Raw genomic sequence first — 23,508 nt, forward strand, 5'->3', positions numbered from 1 at the left:
TTCTATCTAGTTAGGTCGGGCCCCCACCACTATAGTATTTGGGCACTCTATTAACCTCACAGCAGCCTGTGAGCTACAGCATTGTTGTTATCCCCATTTTACAGATGGGGAAACGGAGGCACTTGCCCAAGGACACACAGGCAATCAGTGGCAGAAGAGGGAATTGAATCTGGTTCTCCTGAATCCCAGTCCCATGTCTTAACTGCAAGCCCATCCTTCCTTGGTTGGTGGGTGATGCCAGACAACTTGGGAATTTTTATGTCAATTTAAAGGAAACAAATTTTTTTTTCAGTTAAATTTTGGAGTGTTTAATATTTTCTGCAGTAGGGGTTCCCCAATGCCCGTGTGGATACTGGGGATGGGCCCTGATGGGATCATCTCCAGGGGCTCCTTTAGCGATATTCAACTTGGGCTACAGCGGGCATGCCCTCACTTCTCTCTCACTACAGAGTTGAACAGGAGTTCCTGGACAGAGTGGACAAGATGATTAAGTACCATAAACGTGGCAAAGAGGAAGCCACAAACCTGGCACCCTGTGAATGTGGAGAGAGAGTGGAGTCGGTGGTCTCTGCCCTAGCCCGCCATTGCCTCATGGTGAACGACAGAACCAGGGCTTTTTATTATCTGCTGAGTCTGCAGCTGCTTCCTTATATTTATCCAACAATTATATGGTGAATTGGCCTCCATATGTTCCTGCATCTCTAGCTGACCTAACCTAAAGCTGGCGCTGGATAAGTTTCCTCTGACTAATAAGTAGGGGGTTGGGTGGCCAGAGTTGTGTGCTCTGGGAAGGCGATGGCCCAGTCTCTCACCGTATCTCCCTGTGTTTGCTTGAGGCATACTTGTATTTGAAGAAAGCAAGTGGCCTACAGGAATTGTCAGCATTGGCAGTGTTCCCTTGTCTGAAGAGACCAAAACTGAAGATCAACTCGTTTGAGGAAGCCACTTTCTGTAGCCTCAGGGGAGAGGTAAGATGCCCGGTAGATGCCGGAGGATGTCCAAAGATTATATGGTTCACGGGGTTTCTGACTCTTGCTGTCTGCCTTTCCCATGAGCCCCAACTCCTGTGCAAACCCCTCAAGGTTTTACCACCCATCCATCTCACCATTGCCACCTTAAAAACGGTTGCAGCAAAATCAGGAGCCCACCTGCTTTTGCCGTCTAACTACCAGGACTGCTGTGTTTTGCTAATAAAGTGCGCAATCTGAGCGCTCTGTTGGATCCTGGCTGCTCTGGAGGAGCAAGTAGCAGCAGCAACCCAAGGAATACACAGTATTCCCCCCGTATCTGCTCCCAGCTTTGGGGTTGCAAACTCCCCTTTCAGCTGCAGACCCCACCATCTCCTTTTGGAGGCCGACCTTGCCACAGTGGCATCTCCAAATCTTCCTACCTCCTGATTTGATTACTGCACTCAGATATTAGCAGGGACCACAGTAGAACCTAGACAGTCAGACACACAGTACCTCATTATTCCTTTGTTGTGCACCTGCAGCTCAGTTTGTCTGCAGGACCCCACCTCAACTCTGTTTTATCCTAAAATGTGGAAAATGCCATTCAGCCTCCCTGACCTCGTCAGACTCTCTCCCCTAGGTGCAATTATGCAGTGGTGGTGTTGCGGTGGTTGCCTTACTAGTCATTCCCCATGCAGGTCTGCTTCAACATGGGTCAAATCGCACTGGCCAAGAAACTGATCAAGAGGGCCCTCTGCTTACTGCACAAGGGATTTCCCCATACCTGGCTCGGAGCCTTCTTCCAGTCGTTACTCGAAGAATCCAAACACTCTGCGTATCATACTCAGCAGCATCAGGCCCAACACACAGAGTAAGAGGCAGAATCTCAGTCAGATGATTGTGGGTCTTAGCCCTCGTCCCCAGCGGCTATTTGCAAATGTCACCATGGAAACTGAACACAATAGGCGTGATTGGCACGCTGAGTTCAAGAGGGTTTCTAATGGGCCCCTTTGCTTGATCTCTCATTATTTAATTAGCAGTTACCGTATATGTTTGACTTGCTGGGACCACTAATATCTAACAACGTCTTTCCAGTAGGAAGGCATTAGCTGTCCTGCAGCAGCAAATCCACTGCCTCTCCTTGCTTTGGCAGCTCTACAGCCTGGACTCTACCGCCAACAGGAAGTACTCTCGGCTGGCAGCCCTGATGGAAATAAATTTGGCAGATGCGTCTGAGAACAAGATGCAGGTGTGTGTGCCCTTTGCTAATAGTCCTGGTATAGATGGCAAAGGTCTAGCTACCTCATCTCTCCAGGCGCATATCCTCCACTCATCAGCATGGCACCAGAAGTACTAATCCCTGAGAAGAGGGAAGTACCCAGAAGGCTTCTAAAATTAGGACATTTTAAGCTCTGGGGTAATGTCTCTGGGCACAGGCAATATTTCTGAGTGAACGCAGTGTGGGGTTGATTGAGAACAGAAAGGCTTTGCGTCGTCATATTGCAAACTAAAAATGAGCTGGCAATTAAAAAAAAAAAGAAAAGAAAAGAAAAAGCTTTTTGCAAGAGAAGTTACGATTAGCCCAACCTTGACAGCAGGGGGGAAAGTCATAGGTCAAATATGTTGCTACATTTTTAATTAGAAAAGTCTCCGTGGCAATCAGATAACCATTGAGTGTCAGCGTGATGTTTAAAACCCTGCCCCATGTTAGCCTGCTCCAGACCTCCACTGAGCATGTGCTGCTTCCAGCTCAGTGCTGTTGTCTCTAGGTAGGGAAATTTTCCTCCACCTAAACGTACCATCTACAATGAGACACCATGTTCTATCTGGGCAAGATCCTCAGGCTTTCTCCGAAACTAGGGTCTTCTCCAGCTTGGCCTGCTGCATGGCTTTTCCTTCAACAGCCTTGTATTTTCTTTATACCGGTTGGTGAGTTTCAGCAGGGTGCATTTTCATTTCTTCTTTTCAATGCCTTAGATCATTTCGACGTATATGGATTTTTCACAGTTCTCCCAAAGTATGGGCTATAAAGACGAGTGGCTAAAATATGAGATGATGGCTATCCAGAGAAGTTCCTAGTGCAACTTCACCTTCACTAGGGAGAGGTTGCTAATGACAGCTCAGTTAGCTCAGGCACTGGCCTATAGCAAGCTCTGCTCGGGTCATCTGACCCGATCCATCCAGTTGGGTGAGTCCATTCTAACCGTTTGCTGGGAGGGAGAGTTTATATACATAAACCCACACACCATATATACAGACATATGTATTCTTTCTTCAACAGGCTTTCAAGCTCATACAATGTGTGTGTGTCTCCGGAAAACCAGCCTCCACTGCCTGGTTCTTTCGGTTCTCTTCAAATCTGCGTTCCTGAAGAACAAGTATTATCATCATTTCATTTTGCTGTATTAACTCACTATAGTTGGGGTATTTATGTTGCATTGGTCAAGATGATTTATAAAGAGAGATGGAAGAATGAGTATAGATGGGAAAATGGAGTGGCCTAAGAAAGACAGGATAGAGATGGAAGAAGGGTCCTAGAGATGGTGCGATTGATGGATGTAGATGGAGGGGGAGGTGTGGACTGATTTTAACCTGGCAAGGATCAACAGTATGATACAGCAAGCTGGAAAGGCCTCTGTTGAATCAGCACTGGTGCCAACTCCTGCTAGCATTTTAGGGTTAGAGCTCCCTTCGGACTTTCCCTTTGCACAACAGGGTCTCAAGGGATTGTTTATAATGGCACTCTTAGAGCTCGTAGGTCTTATTTTGTAGGTACGCCCAATGCATCAGAGTCTTGGAGTGGCTGTGGGAACTTGCTACTCGAGAGGAGAGCATCATTGTCTTGGCATGTTTCTATTCAGCCTGCTTAGACCTGCTGCTTTGTGATGCTGGTAAGTGCTACCTGTAGTTTAAGAAGAAGGGTGGCCACACACTGCTATCCTCTGCCAGGATTCATGCTGTTTTCATGATGGGAAGAGGCATTTAATGAAGCTCCTACACTGGCTGGGAGGGTTGTGTTACCAGCAGTATTCACTATGGCCATTAGTAGTATCTTTGTTGCTATAGAACCTAGGAACTCTACTCATGGACCAGGACCACATTGCGCAAGGTGTTGTACAAACACAGAACAAAGACAGTTTCTGTCCCAAAGAGCTTATGCTCTAAATGTAAAAGGGAGACATCGTCATGAAGCAGAGCCTCAGGAATGTTGAGGTAGTCTGTTCTTGCATGCCTAGGCTCAAATGTTTCCAGGGGACTCCGAGATGGCCAGAAAAGAGTACAACTCGGAAAGGCATCTGCTAGCCTCTTATGCAGCTATGCCTTTCTCAGGCCCTCTCAGTTTCTCTTCTGGTGGGATCTTAGTGTGTGAAGAGGGGAGTCATTGCTCTTCCTACCATGAGTTTTTTATATAGAGAGTTTTAATGTAAGGAAAGAAAATCCCCGTTGGCCTACGGAGGCCATTTTTCTTTCTTTTAGACAGTTTTGAAAGCTGACTTTGGGCAGCTGATCAGGCACTAGATGGGACCAATCTGTGTGCTACTGACATATTTAGAGGAAGCACAGAGAGCAGTGCTGGCTTTGTCCAACGGGATGGGCTTGTCTGGTTTCTACCTCTACACTACAAGCTGGGGTTGGTGGCTTTGAATCTACCCTAGGTCTGGCATTTGCTAGGGAACCTACCAGATTCCTTATTAATGGACAAAACATCAAAAGGGAAAACATGTTTTTATAGGACCTACTTGATCAAAAAACAAACTTCAATTCCTAAAGCCATGGCTTTAGCATTGAGTAGACCACTATGGGGTGCAGGGGTTTATTCTCAGGGAGCACCACCTGGTAAGGATGCTTTCTCTAGGAGGAAAGGTAACTGATGCGTTCATGCTAACTCATTACTGATGCTTTCTGATGGCACCAGGGACATGGTGTGTCACTAAAAACGCCAGATTCAATCAGCATCCAGCCATGATTTAAACTGACAACCCAAGGTCCTTATCACCAAACATGCACCCATGTGAACAGCCGTTGGGAGGTCTCTTCTGTTCTGACACTGTCTCAGATGCCCATTTCTTTTGCAGGGTTTGATTACAGGCCCATTGAGGAGTGCCTGCAGTTCATAAACCAATACGAAGCCAGCTACATCCTTAAGTCTCAGAGCAACATCTTGCTGAGTCTGTATTCCTCTTTGGCACTCTGGTAATACAGGGGTCTCATCAGATACGTCTCTGTGTTGGGGCTTTAGCTCTTGCATTCTTTTGTGTGCTGTGGGGGAGAGAACCATGATCTTGTAGGTATGGAATTGGGTGCAGAGAATTCACCCCCTGCTGCAGAATCTGTATTTTTTTAAAAAGTAAAGCCAACATTTTCCAACTTGGGGACCTAAATTCTGGCATTTGGATAGAAGTGGCCGGAGTTTCATAGCGTTGAGCATCTGCAGCTCCCATTGACTTTAATGGAAGCTACAGGTGCTCATCTGCTCTGAAAATGAAATGGCCCTTTCTTGTAACTGCCTAGGGCACATATGGAATTAGGGCGACATTCACCCCTGTGCAGAGGCCAGCACAAAACCTTGTCTCCATTTAAGTCCCTCTTAAACCCTCAAAATAGTGGAGGCTCTTTTCTCATTTGGCCCACTGTAATGAGCGGCTCTGCAAAGCCACCTGCGGCTCCTTCCAAGCTGCTGTAAGAATAAAAGCAGGGTTGTTGAGTGCAATATTAAAGCAGCCTTGGCTGGCGGTGAATAGAAGAGGTTGATGGCTTCCTTCCTGTTTGTTTGGAGGTTTGGCAGACTCCAGCAGTGGGATCTGTTCGAGGACAATTTCACAAAGGCCCAGCGGTTGGTGAGCAGAACGAACACGTCCCTTTTTGGCACTCATGGCTTTTTTAGATTCCTGGAATGCCAGGGGCTGTTGCTACAGAGAGTCATGGAAGACATGCCCGAGAAGGTCCGGGAGACTCGCAGCTCAACGCTCGGGGTGATTTTTCTTTTATGTCAATTCCAGTGGTTATGTAAGGGAAGGACCGGTAATAACCAGTCCTGGTCTGAGCAGGCATTGTGCATGCATAGCTCTTCCCACTTGGATCTGTTACCCTTCGTTCTCTTCCAGTCCCCGTGTCCATTATACTCGGACCCCACGTGGCTCTGCCAATGCACACAGCACCTCTGCTAGTCCAGCCCATGTGCCCATATAATTCTGCCAATCAACCTCATTAGTCTTTTGCAAAAATTCCCCATGGCTGCTCGCGGGGAATCAGCTCCACCGGGATCAGCTACATAAGAAGCCCTAGAGTAGACAGGCTGCTGCCAGCATATTAAGCACCACATCACCCCCACCCTACTCAGAGCAGGTTTATTCTCCTCTCTTTAGTACTTTGAAGAATTCCTTTCTCGCTGCTCGACGAGTCCAGTCTACCACACGAGGGTTTACAGCCTGAAAGCCTCTGTTAACCTCCTGGGAGATGAAGATAAGAGCCAGGCCCCTTTGTGGAGGGGTCTCAAACTTTCGGCCACTTCCCACAACAGGCTGGAGGAAATGTCTCTCAGTGTGAGATCTGACCGTGTCCAGAACAAGGTGAGCCGTGACTCTTCTCTTTGAACGCCAGGGGAGCTGAGCTCTGGGGTGCCAATAGAAACAAAACGGGCAATGGTAGTTGCAGTGCAATGGGCATCGAGTGACAACTTGGTGTAACTTTCCTTCTGAATGTAACAATAACACGACGGACAACACCCCGGGCGCAGTTGGGTCCCAAACTACCATGTTTACTAGTGCACACAAATGTACAAAGCCTAGCTACATACACCGTCCTGCTCTGACTGGTTTTCTGGTGGCTTCTAAGACATAAAACACGATGAGCACCGCTAGAGGGCTCACAAACTATTTAAAGGGAGTCTATCATACACTGTATAACTTGTGGAGGGAATTGTCAGGGTCTGCAGTGGAACTGATGCAGGTACACAGAGATCCCACTGGAGAAGAGTCTTTGTTTCAGGTTCACTATTTTGCCTCCCCCATAACTTTCCCCCTATGATACAGCCCCTGCTAAACTGCAGGTTTAGTTACTTAAGAAATGCAGAGATTCGGCATTAAGGGGAGAGGGTCTAGGTTTCATTTGCTTCTTTATTTTCCCTGGCCCTTTATAGACCCCATGGCACCTGTGCATCCAAAAAGACTGACAAGAATTCCCATTACAGCCCTTTTACTGCTGCTCCAACTTGGTCAGCAGGGGCCACTGTGAAACACGAGTTTCAACTTCCCTTCTCATGACCTTCTGACCTGATGTTCTTAGCCCCTGTGGCCTGTGCGTCAGAGATCTGGCTCTCCCACTGTATAGGGCACAGATGCCATGACAGAACTAGCAGTAGGAGGACAAACAACATGCACTTTGCTTTCTGCTCTTCGGTAACTCAGGCAAACACCTTAAGCTGAACATTTTCTCCTTCTCCCGTCTTGCCCTCCTGGGCATCGGCTCAGCCTCCGCTATTGTTATAAACCATGCTAAGAAGATTTCCTGTTTTGTGCACAGAATCAGGGCTCCGGCAGAGTCGAAGAGCTGAAGGACAGCAAAGATCAGGATGAAGAGGGCACACGAGAATACATGAAATCTGTCACATCGAGGCTGAAATCCGAACCCAGGCTGGAGGAATTGACCTTTGTTCATCTCCAGCTGGGGCAAGCTCCCGCGTCCCCCCACACGCTGCCCAGTGGTGAGCCTATGGAATACATCAGCACTGCACCCCGCACCTTGCCCTCGACGTCCAGAAAACCCCAGGGTGACGGTGACAAAGTCTGAGCGGGCAGGAGAGACTGTCTGAGCTGGGAAATTGCTGGGTAGGGTGGAGGGTTTGTTGGAATTTGGAGCACGTACGTTGAAAACCTGCCTCGTCGTGGCTCAGAGGCCAGCAGAGAATTTTAGGAGGGACACTGGAAAAATGGGGAAAAGTGACACAAAGGGGTTCTTTTCTTTTAGTCTGTGTAGTTCAGTGGTGTTTGTGGGACCCTGGAATGATTGGGGATAACTCTGTATTTAAGGGGTATGATGATACTGCAGTCAAACACCCGGGACTGGCTTGTGTTAACTGACTTGGCTTGCAGGGCTCTGGCTGTGAGGCTGTCAAATTGCAATGCAGCTATTCGGGCTAGAGGCCGGGCTCTAAGGGGTCTCAGAACCAGCTGCAGGTGTTTCACTGTAGTGTAGACATACCCTAGGATAACCTGAGAGCGGGGCAAGGTTCTGTGACAGTCCTATTGAGACCCCACTTCCAGCATATATCTCCTGATAGGGGTATTGAAAACTTGCACCTGAACCCTTGGGCCGTGGATAACCACAGTCCTGCTATGGAATCTGTTCCACTGTTCTTCCAGGAACTCATTCCTCCTGCTAATGCACTGGGAATTGCTGCAAATAGTCTTCCCCAACATAATTCTTCTCCTGCAGGGACTAGCCACCATCGTATCAATCGCATAGATTTTAATGGAAGCCGCCACAGTTTGAAATGTGTATAGCTTATAATAAAGTTATTTAACATATTTATTATGCGCCATAGAAGTGAATACAGAGTGACTCTCACACCCACCCACAGTTAACTCTGCATTACAATACAGTTTTACTTTGCACAATCATATGCTCTTCGGTGAGGCACAAGGCAGCAGTTTAGCAAAGCACTTGAAGTCTCATGGAAGTCAGGACTTAACGTTAAGCACATGCTTCAGTGCTTCGCTGAACTGGAGCCGAACGCAGGGAGGTGACTGAAAGGTAGCCACTGTGGTGTTAACTGAACTGTTAGAGAAGTTATAAGACTGAAAAGGAAATGTAGCATGTTCCCATATTTCACAGCACTTCCCTACTGGGACGCTGTGGCCGCTCTTATCAGAGGGAGCCAGTTTCCTGATGGGGGAGTTTATAGCCGCCTATCACTAAAAATAGAGCCACTAGAGAAAGTAAATGTCCCCCACCCTTCCACTGCATTTAGTTCCCAGTGGCTGAATCCTGCTACTGGGCTATCCTAGCAGTGTAGCTGTTTTTTTCCAGGGAGGTTTTTTGAAGCTCTGTCCCAGTCCTTTGGGTCCATCCCCTCCTTCTTTGCTCCTTTTCACTTGCTTTGCACTTGTACCCTCATGGCCTCATGTTACAGTGCAGTTCCTCTGGTTGTGGGACTCCCTGCAGCACCTGTCATCCTTGCTCCCTGCTGGGCAATGCAGTTCAGTAACTCTCCCCACCAAGGAGCGAGTGTGTTCCCACCGGAGCATTCCCTGCACCTGCCTGGCCATGGGGACAAGAAACAGGAAAGTGGACACAGGCCTATCATAGAGTAGTTCAGAGCGCTATTGTACCAGTAGGCCACCAGGTAAATAAGCCTCACCACAATTTTTATGTAAGATGATGCACTGTGGTAATACCCAGAGGAGCTACTGACAACCAGTGCAGGATGTATCTTTCTTTCAATTCCAGATGCATTCAATTGTCAGCGACTGTAGTTTCTGCGATAGCAGTTCAGGAGAAGAGCTATGAGAGAGGGACACTAGATTTCATGGGATCTGAGTTCAGTTAGGGACACTTTGTTTCTCTTTAGTCCCAGACCGAGGAGGTGAATCTCCAAAGATGATGGTTGCATACTCCATGGTGCCTGAGGAGAACAGGACAGCTGAGGGCTCAGCAGAATGTTTGGCACCTTTTGGCTTTGGTGGAGGCTCCACGTTGGCATACGTGACATCGTCTGGCTTTGGCTTGGGTTGGAGCCTTAGCATGGCATATATTATACCGTTCTTCCATTCCCCATCTGGGGTGGCATCTCTGGGGTGTCCTTCATCCTTCTGGAAAGCCACAAATAATAGGAGAATAAATCAAAAGTCATCCTTTTTAACATTTCCATTTCCTGAATATTAAGTATCACTTTACCAGAACTAAACATCTCCTCTCTAGAGGGTGAAACTGGGGGGGGGGCATGGGAAAAGAGAAATACATTTCTCTGGGATGCTCAGAGAACACCCCCCCCATATGAACCCTACTGTAAGGACTGAGGAATTGGACTGAGGCACTTCCCATATTGGCTTGTTCAGTAATATGAATGCTTTGCAATCATCTAACATTCAAGGATCTCTGAAGTTAGACCTCTGAGCCCATGCTGATCAGATTGCAGATTCAGGGACATTAAACTTCATGCAGCTTGTGTTCATGGTAATATTTGTATTACAGGCAGACAAACAGAAATACAAGAATCCTGATTTCCATCTGCCTGCTCTAAACACTAGACAATCCTGCTTCCATCTGCTTCAAATAGCTATATGGAGGAGATGGAACAAAATGCTAGAAATACCAGACCTTCAACCTACCTGCTCTGCTGCTAGTCTGCAGTTAGGGTGTTCACCAAAATTCAGCCCGTTTCCTACTGTGAAAGACAGAATCTCAATTTAATGGAAAAACTGTACCTAACCCTTTGTATTTTTACATACCACTAAAAGTGAGTCATGGGGTGAAGGATCTAGCACCTCTCTCCCCCCACCCCATTTCCATTCAGCATGACCCTCACCACTGTTGATCCAGGCCAGTGGGGAACAAACCCAAACTGCATGAAAACTGGACAAGTGATAGAGATGTACCTCTTTTTCTCCCTTTGGTGAAAATAATAGCCATGATAGCAATCAATGCACTGCCAACCAGGAAGGAGCCCAGTGCCAGGACAACATAAAGAATTCTGCAAGGAAATGCATGACATCTGCATTAATATTCCTGGCATCAAAGGTGACCTGGTTAATTTGGGAGGGGACTCTGTGTGTTGGAAACTGGATTAAGGCTCCAAGATCTAAATTCAGCATGCAAAAATCACACTGTCTGCTTGTACCTTGATGCAGTTCCACTGACGTCAATGGGGCTACGCTGACTGATGCCACTGGAGTATGTGGCCCTGCTGTATTTTCCCAGGGTTGCTTCATACAAGGGATAAACTCAGGAACTTGAATTATTTTCTAGCACTTGCTGGCAGTGCTACTAGAATTCAAAGGATGCTGTACCCCTTCCATGGGTCTGTCTTTCATCAGGGTAATTATCAGGGGCCTCTTTGATCAGGCCTGGTAATGGCTCTCATTTGACATGTGATATTGTTTGGTCTTAGGCTGTGTTCCTAATGCAAGAGACAGAGAAGGCAGCACAGCTGGGCTCTGGGCTTATCCCCTAAGTATTTCTATGGAGTGGAAAGAACAGACAGCTCAACTCCTTCACTAAGGGCCTGATCCAACTCCTACTACTGCCAGTGGGTGCCTTTCCATTGCCTTGAGGGGGTTAGATCAAACCCTGTAAGAGACTCAGAGGATGGTGTGTGTGTTTTTACAACCCCACCCTTTTAATCTGCAGCAGACCCAGAAAATCTCTTCTGGGGACCCTAAAGTCTTTTGTTTGTTTGATGTTCATACCTCTGCTCCTTGTTGCTGGCCACAGTTGGGTGGGCGGTTTCCCTCTCGTTAGTGGGAGGCGAAGTAGCCTCATTAACTGTATCATAATGCACACTTTTTTCTGAAAATAAACACAAGAATGAGTGACCCTTCCCTGCATGGCCCTGGTCTGCTTGACATTCTGGAAGTGATGGGAAATCACAATGAGGCTTTAGAGCCTCCTCTACTAATCCTGAGAGATCGCTTGTTGGTTAGCAGTGAGAATGTGACAATGGGGTATGATACAGGAGTCCATTCTGTGCCCTTTCACCCAGAGGAGTCCTAGCCCTGAGGTTTATTGGAGTGTAGTCCAATAATCCCTCAGTGAAGTGCTGTGAATTCTACCAAGGTTGTTATATGGTGACCCTCACCGTAGTATCTGAGCAAAAAAAGTTTAGTGTCGATACCGCTGGGAAGTGAGTAGCAGATATGGAGCTAGAACTCACATCTGCTGATTCCCAGGCTCCCACACCACCCACTGGGCTATGCTTTTTCACTGGAGACATTTACAGCTAGTATAGCAAGCCTTGGTAAATTTACTAGAGGGAACAACCCTGCAATGCCCAGAGGGATTGTCTAGACAACCATTGGTTTCCATGCACCCAACGTTGCCAATTGCTGAGTGCCTCCAGTGAGATGGACCTGGTAGGTCTGGGGTCTATGACATATGAAAGGGAAAGTATGGCTACTGCCAGAGAATACGTGTGAACAGGGACCGATAAGCCACATATGGACAAAAGGTCCCCTTGGATAAGGATCTGAGTGCTCAGCTTCTGATCTGACCCTCTTCGGAGTTATTGGGATGGAAGTGTCTCAGGGACAAGCTATCCCTTTTGAGGCTCCATTTTCAGTCTAGTCAGAAAGACCACAGGAATAGCTTCTCCCAATTTATTTTCTGTATTTCTGTGTCCTATATTGGCTCAGAGTAGGAAGGGCGGAGAGGCGTGAAAATGGGTATTGAACATAAGAATGGCCATACTGGATCAGACCAAAGGTCCATCTAGCCCAGTATCCTGTCTTCCGACAGTGGCCAATGCCAGGTGCCCCAGAGGGAATGAACAGAACAGGTAATTATCAAATGATCAAAGAAAAGTTTAATATTCGTGAACTATAACAAAGGGATGAGTTCAATCAGAGATTTGGGCAACATTCAGATCAGTTTTGGGGCCATTTCATTCGCTGGTGTAAATTGGGGTAGGTCCATAACAACTAATGATTCCGCTCTGATTTACATGGGACAGAGGATCTGGCCGAGTTTGTTTATAATACTAGCAAATTCAGAAGTTGTCTCTGGGTTTCCTGCAATTTCCCTGCTCTGAGGAGCCCATCTGAACTCTGCCCTGTAACCACATCCAGCAGGGGATGAGAATTTGCTGACTTTTAAGGGAGGGCCAGTTTTCTTTGAGTAACTCACCCAAAACATTCAGTGTGATCATATTCAGTAGCACGGTACTTCCCTGGAGATGGGTCTCACAATGATACTCCCCCGAGTCACATAGCTGGAGCGCCAACAGGGTCACTGTAATCACTCTGTTCCACCGGTCGATCTTTATCCTGGTCCTTCCTTGTGTATTAACAATCTGATTGATCTCAACGCTGACGATAGGTTGACATCTGGTTGCGGTTACCATTTTGCACCAGGTAAAATTATTAGGTATCCTGCTGTCGTCCATCACAAAATAAGAACAATTTAAGGAGATGAAGCTTCCTTTTTCTGTAGATAGTCTCATGGGAGCTGGAGAGAGAGACCGATGACTGGTTATTGTGAGAAAGGGAAGGAAAGAGACATGTCCTGTGGGTGTATAAATGCCCCCTGCATTTAAACGGGAAGACAAAGGATCAGACCAAACCTCAGCCCAACAGGAGCTTGCAAAAGACATGGAAATAATCTCTCCCAGCCCAAGGAGAATATTTCCTAGGATTGTTTGTGCACAATTACCATTGGAAAACTGCACATCAGTCACCACGGGGCAACCCTGAACCAGCCTGAGCATCTGCTAATGCTGCCACCACTCCCAAAATGCACCTTCACAACTGGTCCTTCTGCTGCTGGCAGTCTTAGCATCTGAGGAGCCAAGGACTGAATGAGCCATGAAGAGGGGATACCTCCCTCGTCCCTAGAATGGGGGACCACCCAGGACAGGACTGAGCTAGTTTGGCTTGGGCAGCATGGGGAAACTTGCACTGCAACTGACCACATTGGGACCTCCCCTGTGTGTCAGGATAGGGGTCCAGAGGTGTCATTGCAGCACCTTTCACCAGCAGTGACAACATACAACAGTCACACAGGACAGGGATGGTGTGAATGAAGAAGCCAAGTCTTGTTATTGATCATCCCAACTAGTAACCAGAACTTCAAATTGGGAGTGGGGTTTCTCCAGGCCGTGGGGTTTCTATCCCAGCTGATCAAAGATTTTTCTGTGTAAAAAGTTCAATTTTTTATGCGAAATGGCATTTTGACTAAATAGGAAATTTAGGGAAAATATTAATTTTCATAATTTTTTTAAAAAAGTTTAAATTGAACAATTGAAAACTGAAAACAGTTTTTGTTGTTTTGACAAAAAGACTAAAAATGTTGTTTGTTTGACTCTCATCCCATGATTATTCAATTCATTTAGACTTTCCAGAAGGCTTTGAGAAAGTCTGTCATAAGAGACTACTAAGGAAATTATGTCAATCAGTTCTCATTCATTCAGCACTTTATTGACATGTTCAGGGAATTCTAAGAGATTAGTGAAACACAGTTTCCTGTCAGACCAGGAATGCAACAGCAGAATCTTCCTGAGCATCCAAGCAAAAGGAGGGGAATATCTAAATATTGCACCAAAATTAGGTCAAAATTATTCGGGGGGTGGGGGTGGGAGGGAATAGGTTCCTAACCAGCTCTTCTTTTTACCAGATATGTGATGTCTATCTAAATACATGCATATATGAGTATGATACACATGGTGTTTCTATGTCTAGATATGTAATTGAAGGTTATTATTGTAACCATTTCTCTCTATAATATATACTGGGAAGTTGACATCTATAGACCCTGTGTTTTCTTTGGAATAGGAATGGAGCATTAGTCTAATTTGGAATATCCTGGTTTGAGCTGATTTGTGTCCCAACTAGGTCATGACTGGTCTTTAGCTCACCATCATAAGAAACTGCCACTTTAATCATTTTCAATGGAATTATCATCTCATGATCCAAAATGCCGCACAAGTATGTTCCTGAATCCTCTATCCGGAGCTCCGTCATGGACACAGAAATCCAGCCTGTTCCCGAGTTTGTTAGATGGACCCTTCTTTTTGGTGCAATATTTAGGTATTCCCCTCCTTTTGCTTGGATGCTCAGGAAGATTCTGCTGTTGCATTCCTGGTCTGACAGCATCTTGCACCAGAATTTCTCCTTTGGTGAATACTTGTCATTATTGTAGTAACACGTTGTACTGAAAGGGCTTCCCTGTACAGCTGTCACTAATTCCAGCTCCTCTCTTGCCAGGCACGGCCCTGCCAAGGAAAGAAAAACATTGGTGAGAATGACCTGCCCATCAATTCTGCTACTTCAAGCTGCTGTGACTGGTTCTCCAGGCTCCCATCTCTGTCTAAAGACGCTTCTGTGCTGAGACTCGAACCATTGCCACTGCCCAGGGGCGGCTCTAGGCATTTTGCCGCCCCAAGCACGGCAGGCAGGCTGCCTTTGGCGGCTTGCCTGCGGGAGGTCCCCGGTCCCACGAATTCGGTGGCAGCCTGCGGGAGGTCTGCCGAAGCTGCGGGACCAGTGGACCCTCCGCAGGCATGCCGCCGAAGGCAACCTGCCTGCCGCCCTTGCGGCGACCGGCAGAGCACCCCCTGTGGCTTGCCGCCCCAAGCGCACACTTGGCGTGCTGGTGCCTGGAGCCACCCCTGCCACTGCCTCCTTCCCATTCAACTTCTTATGTTCTTCCCCACTGTGAAGCTTATGTCCCCTGATCTTCATTGCAGGCTAGCATGTGAACTAGGCTGGCTCTGTCTGGTAAACTGGCACTGGTCTGATCATCTAATCCTCGAGCCATCTTGCAGGATTGTTCCCTACAATCCCTTTGTTCCCTTTTCATTCCACTCTAACATATGCAATGACTGGGGGAAAATATGGAGACCCACCAAACTGAACATTTCTCGCCATTGCAAATAGCCGGGTGCCCAATTTCCGTGCCTGCTCGCAGCCCGCCGATGTGATAAGTGCAAGAGCAAACAAGTGCAGCATGCTACGAATGCAAGAGCAAACGGAATGTTCTGTGTCTACGGGAGGGGAGGGATGATCTCTCGGTGCCTTACCTGTTAGTGCCAGCAGTAGCAGCCGGGCTGGGAAGTGGCCCATCCTGTAGTGGGAAGTGGTTTAGATCTTGGAGAGGTGCAATACAGCATTGAGGCTTTTTTGTTGCTGTGAAGATGGGTTGGCAGTGAACTCCCTTTGTCACTGTCTGTGTCATCATGCTCCAGAGTGACAGTATTGTTGGAAAGATGCTTTTACCGCAGTCCTATTCTGAGCCATCACACAGGAAGCCTGTGTTCTGGCTGTCAGCTGTTTCTCATTTTAGCACATGTTTAGATATCTGCTTTGGGAGAGTGAGGGGAAATGGGGAGTGAGGGGAAAAAAGAGAGAGATTAGCACATGTTCTATTTTTAATGACATTTGAAGCCTTGGTGTATAGTACAGGAACAGCTTTCAATCCCTAGATCACAAAGCACTTTATAAAGGGGCAGGGGTGGCTCCAGGCACCAGCATGCCAAGTGTGTGCTTGGGGCGGCAAGCCACTGGGGGCGCTCTGCCGGTCTCTGCGAGGGCGGCAGGAAGGCTGACTTCGGCGGCTTGCCTGCGGAGGGTCCCGCTGGTCCCGCGGCTTTGGCGACATGCCTGCGGGAGGTCCGCCGAAGCCATGGGACCAGCGGACCTCCCGCAGGCAAGCACGGCAAAATGCCTAGAGCTGCCCCTGTAAAGGGGAGAATTAGCCACAGCTACATTGTACTCTGAGGGAAACAGAGATGGGTAATTCCTTTACCTAGTGTCACACAGCCGGTCAGAGATGGGAGTAGAACACAGGTCTTCTGAGTCTTAGGACAGGGCCCAACCCACTAGGCCATGCCATCTCCTTAGTAGAACACCTCCAAGTTGCTTCCCATCAGGGTCCCTTGTGTCATTCTCTAGTTCTGTGTTTGGGATGTTGACCTGGAGGTGATATTTTTGCTTAAAGTCATACAAAAAGGAGGAGGATTACCGTGCTGAGGAAAGGAACGCGGGATCTTGTTGGTTGGCCTCTATGTGGGAGATTGGAATGCACGGCTTGGCTCAGCTGATCCAGCCAGTCCTATTGGCTGTTCTGGGATGTCTCTCTCTCAATCTCTCCTGTTGAAGCTGTTCCAACTTCGTATAAACAGTGACCTGTTCATTGGAACAGCACATTGGGCACTCAGATCTGAGATGACTGCAATAACTGCTGGGCTATTGGTTATTTTGTTCTCTCTTCCTATTGGGTGTTCCACAAAAAACTTCAAAAGGGCTCGGTTTCATCCCAGTGTGGTAGGGGAAACATTTTGAAATCTTGACATTTTTCATGGGATAGGAAAACCAGCACTAGTCTTTGTGGGGTGTGTGTGTGTGTGTGTGTGTGTGGTGGGGGGGAGTATGGGCTTGTCTACACAAATATTTAGTTGGGAGCAAGCTGGTGTGAGACCCACACTAGCCTGCATTGTTAGTCCCTGTGCACCTGCCGATGCGCATTAATGGTTCGTTGGTGTGTTTTGATCCAATCCTGTTTCAAAGAGGAGTAGACCAAAGTGCATTGATGAACTGTTAGTGAGCGTGAGCAGGGTCACATGGGCAGTTAGTCCGCGGTGGGCTAGTACAGCGTACACTCACGCCTCAACTTGCCACAAACAAATTGTGTGCATAGACGAGCCCTGTAAGTCAGTTTTGTTTGGCTCTGCCTTGGGTTTACAACCAGTGCCGGGGAAAGGAAAGCATTGCTGGTAGTGGGTTTGGCCATTGGGGCGCAGTTGGCATTCTGGGGGTGAGTTCTTGCTGGTGTCAGGGTTTTGCATTGTGTAACTAGATCCTTTCCCAGGATGGCTCAGATTCAGCTTTGCTTTGGGGCAGTGATGAGTTAAACTCACATACCGATGACATAGCAATAAGAGAGTGGAAAAAAGCCCACAGCTGGGTTACCCTATTTTTGCAGCATGATTTCTTGTGAAATCAGGAAACAGGCCTTTTAACCCTGAGCAGTGAGCAAGTTCCAAGCCCATTGTTCTGTCTTGTGCAGCTGCTCAGCTAACAGCGCTGAAATTCTTGTCCTCAAAGATCCAAGCTTCTGCGGGTAGGAAACCTGCAGGATTCACGCTCCCTGAGTCCAAAGACTGTGAGCAAACAGCCCCGCTCTCTCCTTACAGCCCCCAGCCTGGCCCTGGATTCCTCTTCCCTGATTGCAAGGCAGAGAACCTCGAACGCATGTGAAATGAGCTGTGGGTTCGAGTTTAGAGAATAAAAACAGTACCTAGCTTTTATGTGCATTACTGCCAGGCTCAAAACCCATGAGTTAGCCCCCACAAAATCATGATTTGTCCCAAAATCATGAATTTTACATCGAAAGATTATATGGTTTTTTGGGGTCTGTCCTTGGACTTCCCCTGCCCACCCCCAGTGTGTGTGAGACAGAGTTGCCAGTGCTCCCAAATGTATGGAATAAGGTGATTTTCGCCCCTGCTGTCCTCAGATCTTCCTCTAGGGTGACCTGATGTCTCGATTTTATAGGGACAGTCCCAATTTTGGGGTATTTTTCTTATATAGGCCCCACCCCCTGTCCTGATTTTTCACACTTGCTGTCTGGTTACCCTATCTTCCTCCCCACCCCAAGTCTCCATCAGATCTTCCCAGTTTACAGGGGCTGCAGTGGGGGTCTCCCTTCTAGGGCTGTGAAATGAGCCCTGCAGGTTTGGCTTACGTCCTGCCCCTTTAAAAGGGAGCCCTTGCTGTTCCTGTCTCATCACCCAGCGGGTAGGAAGTGGATGTCTCCTGGCTAAGCCGGCCACTCGCTGCACGTGCTGCTCCTGTATAAGCCCGAGGCCCATGGACACAAAGTGCAAAGGCTCCCGAATGGACAGGATGTGGGTGCAGCTGGTTATCTGGGGTGTGCACTTATTGTGTCTGAACCTAGCGATACCACCCAGAAACATTGTCAGGTACCCAGCAAACAGTGAGTCTTCAGCTCACCTGCTTTGTGTGCATGTCAAGTTGTGGTATCACTTCTCTGCCTTGTCTCATTGGCTACAAACAGACATCTCTTTTTCCTGGCACTGCAGGCACTGGTCTCTGAGGTGGCATGAGTTTGGTGGATCTCAGCCCATTTGTGGGAGGTAGTACAGGTAAGAGCTCCCATATGTCTGCAGACTCATCTGGCAAAACAGCCGTTATCCCAGCTGCTAGTGGGATCCAGAGCATGGTACAATTATCACCGTGGGAAAGGAATTGGCTGAATCAGGGAGAGAAATGTAGCCCATAGCTCTCTGTCACTGGTATCTGCTGACATTAATAGCTGCATGTTCCTCAAGCCCAGTGCACAAGAGCAGCGAATCCTCAGCAGCTTGGGCTAGCAGCTCAACATACCCAGGGTCCTGGGGGGATTGTGCGGCTCATGCTGCTGCAGCTTCACTGCTATTCTTACCGGCGCTAGCTAGACCAACGTGAACTTGGGTATGCCTACGTGTGCTGCCGTCACACTGTTGATTGCAGTGTGGGCACACCCGGAGTTTGGATGAATCGGGACAATACGCTTGTCAATCTGACGCCCAACAATGCCTTTTATTTTAGCATCCTATGTGTGAGTAATGCATATATCCCATTGCAGCCCCTGGACATTGGTCCTGATGGCTCAGATGCAACACTCCAAGTCTCTCTCTGGAATTAAGTGTGCGCACTGCCAAATGCTGTATCTTTAGTTCCTTTTGCACCTAGGCATTTTCTATTAGCTTTGCAGGTAAAACAGGGTTTAGCAAGCAAAGGTTTATCTGTCATGGCTGGAGGCACTGGAAAAACTGAGCAGAACTTTCTCATCCGAAGGAGGTGTGTGTGTCTGCAGGTGTCAATATCTGTGTGAGTATCTCTGCATGTATACGTATAAGTGCTGGAGGAGTTGGGAGCTTGGCTGGAAAGACTCTTGGAATTCTTTTTCTTTGCCTACTTCTCTTCCTCCTTCCATCACATCCTTGTCTTACTAGCGTTTTCCTTTCCTTGCGTTAGTCCTGGAAACAAAATAGGAAATGGGTTAGGTATGGAGTAAGGGATGAGGAATCCATGCTGGTTTCAAGGAGCTGTCTGCTTTTCCAAAAACATGCCTCTGCCCCGCACCCACATTTGAAGCATGGTTCTCCATTGGTGCCAGTGTAAATCAGGACTGTGACCACTGCTTATCAGGCTGGTCAGTATGGTCTTACTGTTACCTAGTTCCCTCTGCCTGTTGCATGCATTTCTTGTCTATTGTCTTCTACTCTGATTGCAAGCTCTTCGGGGCAGAGAAAATCTTTCTGTTTTGTGTTTGTACAGCACCTAGCACAAGGGGGGCTCTGATTCATGACTGGAGCTCCTGGGTGCCACCATAATACAAATAGTAATGATTGCAGTTAACAGGGTCACCCTGGTGTGGATAATGGAACCGTCACATCTGTGGTGGTGTTCGGCTCTCCTTAGCGTAACTAGCTTGGGCGATCTGAAACACGACAGTGGATTTTATTTTAGTATCACGTGTTTGAGCTATGCACAAAGATTAGATTTTTATCGGTAAATGTTGGTTTCATCATACACGCACAAGCCAATGCAAAAATGTTTCGATAATCATCTAAATGTACAGATAGCCAAAGTAAGAAAAATGCTGCTTGAGAATGTATCGCAGTTTGATGTGAGGATAATTTATTTTGTATATTGTGACATGTGATGTTGAGAATTTGTGTTTCAGCTGTGACAAAGCTTTAACTGTTCGAATCTCAACATTTTCTGTCATTAAATAATTACTGTCTGACTTCCCCCATAATTTCCTGCAACCGTGAAAATTTAAATAGCTAAACATTAAAAACGCTTCAATAACCATCAATATTTTCGGTTAAAATGATATAACAAAAATTGAATTCTGCCAAGCCTACAAATAGACCATTGTACCCTGTAAATTGTTCCTGAGACGCATTGGCTCAGGTACTAGGCCGATCATCTCCCTCCTGTACAAGATGAGCCCACTGCCAAACACCGTGTCTTTGGTCCCTTTTGCCCCTAGGCATTTTCTCCGTAGTGTAACTAGTCTGGGAATGGGATAGTTTCACCTCTAGGCTGCTGGTTTGAATCCAGCCCAGGTCTGTGTTGATTGAAACTGTTCACTTCTGCTGGCTTTTGTTAAAGGAGTGGTGAATCTCACTTCAGTGTCCAGTGGACAGGTGTCCACTTCCTCCACGCACAAAACCGTCACCAGCATTGCACTAAATGGCCACTTCAATAGCAAGGCCAAGGACTGAAAGGGCCAGAGGACAAATGAACAGACTTTTCACTCCCTAGAGAGGAAAACTCCCTCCACCCCACAACAGAGTAAACAGTTTGCATGAGAAACCTGAAAGAGCAATCTGAGATCCTAGTAAATACTGTTTATCCTGAAGGAAGGAAGGAAATCTGGGATATTCTAAGCATTGCTGGTATCCTCAGCTCCCTTTGTCACAGGTTAAAGGGTCCTTTTGCCATTGTGGCAGGGTTGGAGGTTTGAGTGGCACCTCTAGCTCACTCAGATCCACTGGATTTGAAATCTTCAAACATTCTCCACCTGGAAAGACTTTTATTAAAGGCCTGGAAGAGAGATCCCACAATCCATCAACGTCGCCCGTATGTTTTAAAATTATTCTTACAATATTGCCTTTGTTAATATCATTAATGTGTTTGATGACTCATTTTTTGCCTGTTACGTGAGGGGCATGAGTCAAAGTGTGTGTTGCGTCACCCTCTAGTGGCTGGTCCACATAGACGTAACAGACTACTACTGCCGCCAACTAACGGAGTTACCCCTTTAGTGCAAGTAATCAAGGTTTCTGCTGTCAGGTCAAACACAACTGGTGACCCATAAGAGGTTATTGCTACATTTAGCTTCTCAAATGTTTTATTGTCTTCCTTGACAAGCAGCTAAGATATATCCTTCAGCCTTACTCCCAGTTCGCACTGCTCATCCTCCCTGGACTCCTCTACCTTGCTTATGTCTGGGGCCCAGCACTGGGAAACACTCTCCCAGCGGGGCTTCATCCCACCTTGTATACACTTAGTGAGAGTACCTGTGAGTGGGAGGAGCTGGTGTTTGTTCCGGCTGGCCATGGATCTCCTGCTCTGTGGCTCTTCTTCCCCTTTTGCTGGCAACGATAAAGATCAGGAGTGCTGTCAGGAATTTAGCGCCCAGCAATCCAGTCATGATACAGAGGACACTGAGATTGACCTCAGAGTACCAGCTATGGGAAACCACACACACAACAATTAGGGTTAACTGGGAAAGGAGATTTCCACCCTTTTACTGTGAATCTTGCATTTTGCTGAGCCTGAATTGTTTTCTTTCTGTCTTTACCTCTGCTGATCATTCCTGGTTGTAGTTGGGAGGATGGCTCCTATGTTGTCAATGGGACGGGATGTAGTCACAAAAACTGTCCTATCAAAAGATTCTGGAAATAAACACACCCCATGATGATGATAGTAAAAGTGCACCTTCCCCTGTAGTCATGTCCTCATCATGAGGAATAAGAAGAACAGAGTTAACTTGTTTGTTAGCAGTGAGCATGTAACATGAGTTTCCTGTTGAAATCCACCTTATTCTTTTGCCATTTACCAGCAAAAAATATTCCTATGAGTGAGGTCTCTTGGTCTTTGGAACAATCTTGCAAGTGAAGTGGTGGAAGCTCCTCAAATGAGATAATTAAAACAAGATTGGAGAAAGCCCAGAGAAACATACTGACGGGAACCATTGTGCATTGCCAGAAGGGATGGGCTATGTAATCTCTAATTTCTGTGCACCTGATCTTGCAAGCTGTTAAGTGCTTCCTAAGAGATGCTAAATTCCCTCATCTCCAGAGCACTCAGGCCCAGATCTCTCCATGGTATTTAGGTGCCTAACTCCCATTGATTTCAGTGGGAGTTAGGCACCTAATTTTTAAAAAAAACCTGGGCCTCAATGCCCTTATTGTCTGACAGATAAACCTCAGCAGGACCAGAGGTCCCATTCGTATAAGGATCCAAATGCTCAGATGCTTAGCTGAACTTCTTTGCTATTATTAGGTTGGAGATTTTATGGGGAAGGACATCTTATTGTGAGGAGTCCATCTCCACCCAAGTTGGACCCTCCTCAAGGGTGACTGTTCCTATGGCCTGTTCTGTGTTTCTGCTTCCTGCACTGGCTGAAAGTGAAAAGGGCAGAAAAAGAGGAATATCAAATAAAAGTGCAGCGTTCATGAACCTTGACCAAGGGCAGTGTTCAGTCTGAGATTTGGTCAGGATTCCGCTCACTTCGTATTTCACCCACCCCAGTTCGCATCAACACCCTTTTAATGCACACACTGAAAGTTAATTCAAGCAAAACTCAAATGGCACAAGCTCAGCCTTAAACCTCAAAAAAGTCAGGATTTGGGGCGTGAAGGCCGAGCCTCTTTAAAGTTCTTATTGGCTTTTACCCAAGACCCACAACACATGGCAATATAAAAGATCATTTGTAGATAATACCAGTAGGTATCAAAAGCCTGTACAGGTGAATTCAGGAATTTTTCATTTGTCTCCTGGAATTTCCCTGCTCTGAGGAGCCCATCTGAACTCTGTCCTGTAACCACATTTGCTGACTTTTAAGGGAGGGCCAGTTTTCTTTGAGTAACTCACCCAAAACATTCAGTGTGATCATCTTCAGTAGTACGGTACTTCCCTGGAGATGGGTCTCACAATGATACTCCCCCGAGTCACGTAGCTGGAGCGCCACCAATGCCACTGTAATCACTCTTTTCTGCTGGTCAATCTTTATCATGGTCCTTCCTTGTGTATTAACAATCTGATCGATCTTAACGCTGACGACAGGTTGACATCTGGTTGCGGTTACCATTTTGCACCACGTAAAATTA

The 23,508-nt window shown here is 47.0% G+C and overlaps 1 protein-coding gene and 1 long non-coding RNA gene across 2 annotated transcripts; both read right to left on the reverse strand.

Annotated features, from left to right (window-relative positions):
• Positions 1–9,490: 9,490 nt before the first annotated feature.
• On the reverse strand, positions 9,491–15,809 carry LOC123370162. Its single transcript, XM_045016438.1, has 7 exons — positions 15,679–15,809; positions 14,515–14,871; positions 12,785–13,109; positions 11,357–11,449; positions 10,547–10,641; positions 10,280–10,335; positions 9,491–9,760 (listed from the first exon to the last, which is right to left on the reverse strand). The coding sequence occupies exons 1-7, from the start codon at positions 15,719–15,721 to the stop codon at positions 9,491–9,493; spliced, it is 1,239 nt and encodes a 412-aa protein (XP_044872373.1). The 5' UTR covers positions 15,722–15,809.
• Positions 15,810–19,223: 3,414 nt separating this feature from the next.
• LOC123370163 lies at positions 19,224–22,067 on the reverse strand. The gene is made up of 3 exons (XR_006579302.1): positions 21,978–22,067; positions 21,694–21,864; positions 19,224–19,638 (listed from the first exon to the last, which is right to left on the reverse strand). It is a non-coding gene; the product is annotated as an uncharacterized LOC123370163 (long non-coding RNA).
• Between the last annotated feature and the right edge of the window lie 1,441 nt (positions 22,068–23,508).

Source organism: Mauremys mutica, chromosome 4 (genome assembly GCF_020497125.1).
Source record: "Mauremys mutica isolate MM-2020 ecotype Southern chromosome 4, ASM2049712v1, whole genome shotgun sequence".
Taxonomy (NCBI): Eukaryota; Metazoa; Chordata; order Testudines; family Geoemydidae; genus Mauremys; species Mauremys mutica.

Coding starts and splice junctions, on each gene's coding strand:
- LOC123370162 (XM_045016438.1), bottom strand. CDS start 15,721: ATGGGCCACTTCCCAGCCCGGCTGCTACTGCTGGCACTAACAG. Junction 10,336..10,546: donor CACCAAAGGGAGAAAAAGAG/GTACATCTCTAT, acceptor TGTCTTTCACAG/TAGGAAACGGGCTGAATTTT. Junction 9,761..10,279: donor GCAGACTAGCAGCAGAGCAG/GTAGGTTGAAGG, acceptor GTGGCTTTCCAG/AAGGATGAAGGACACCCCAG.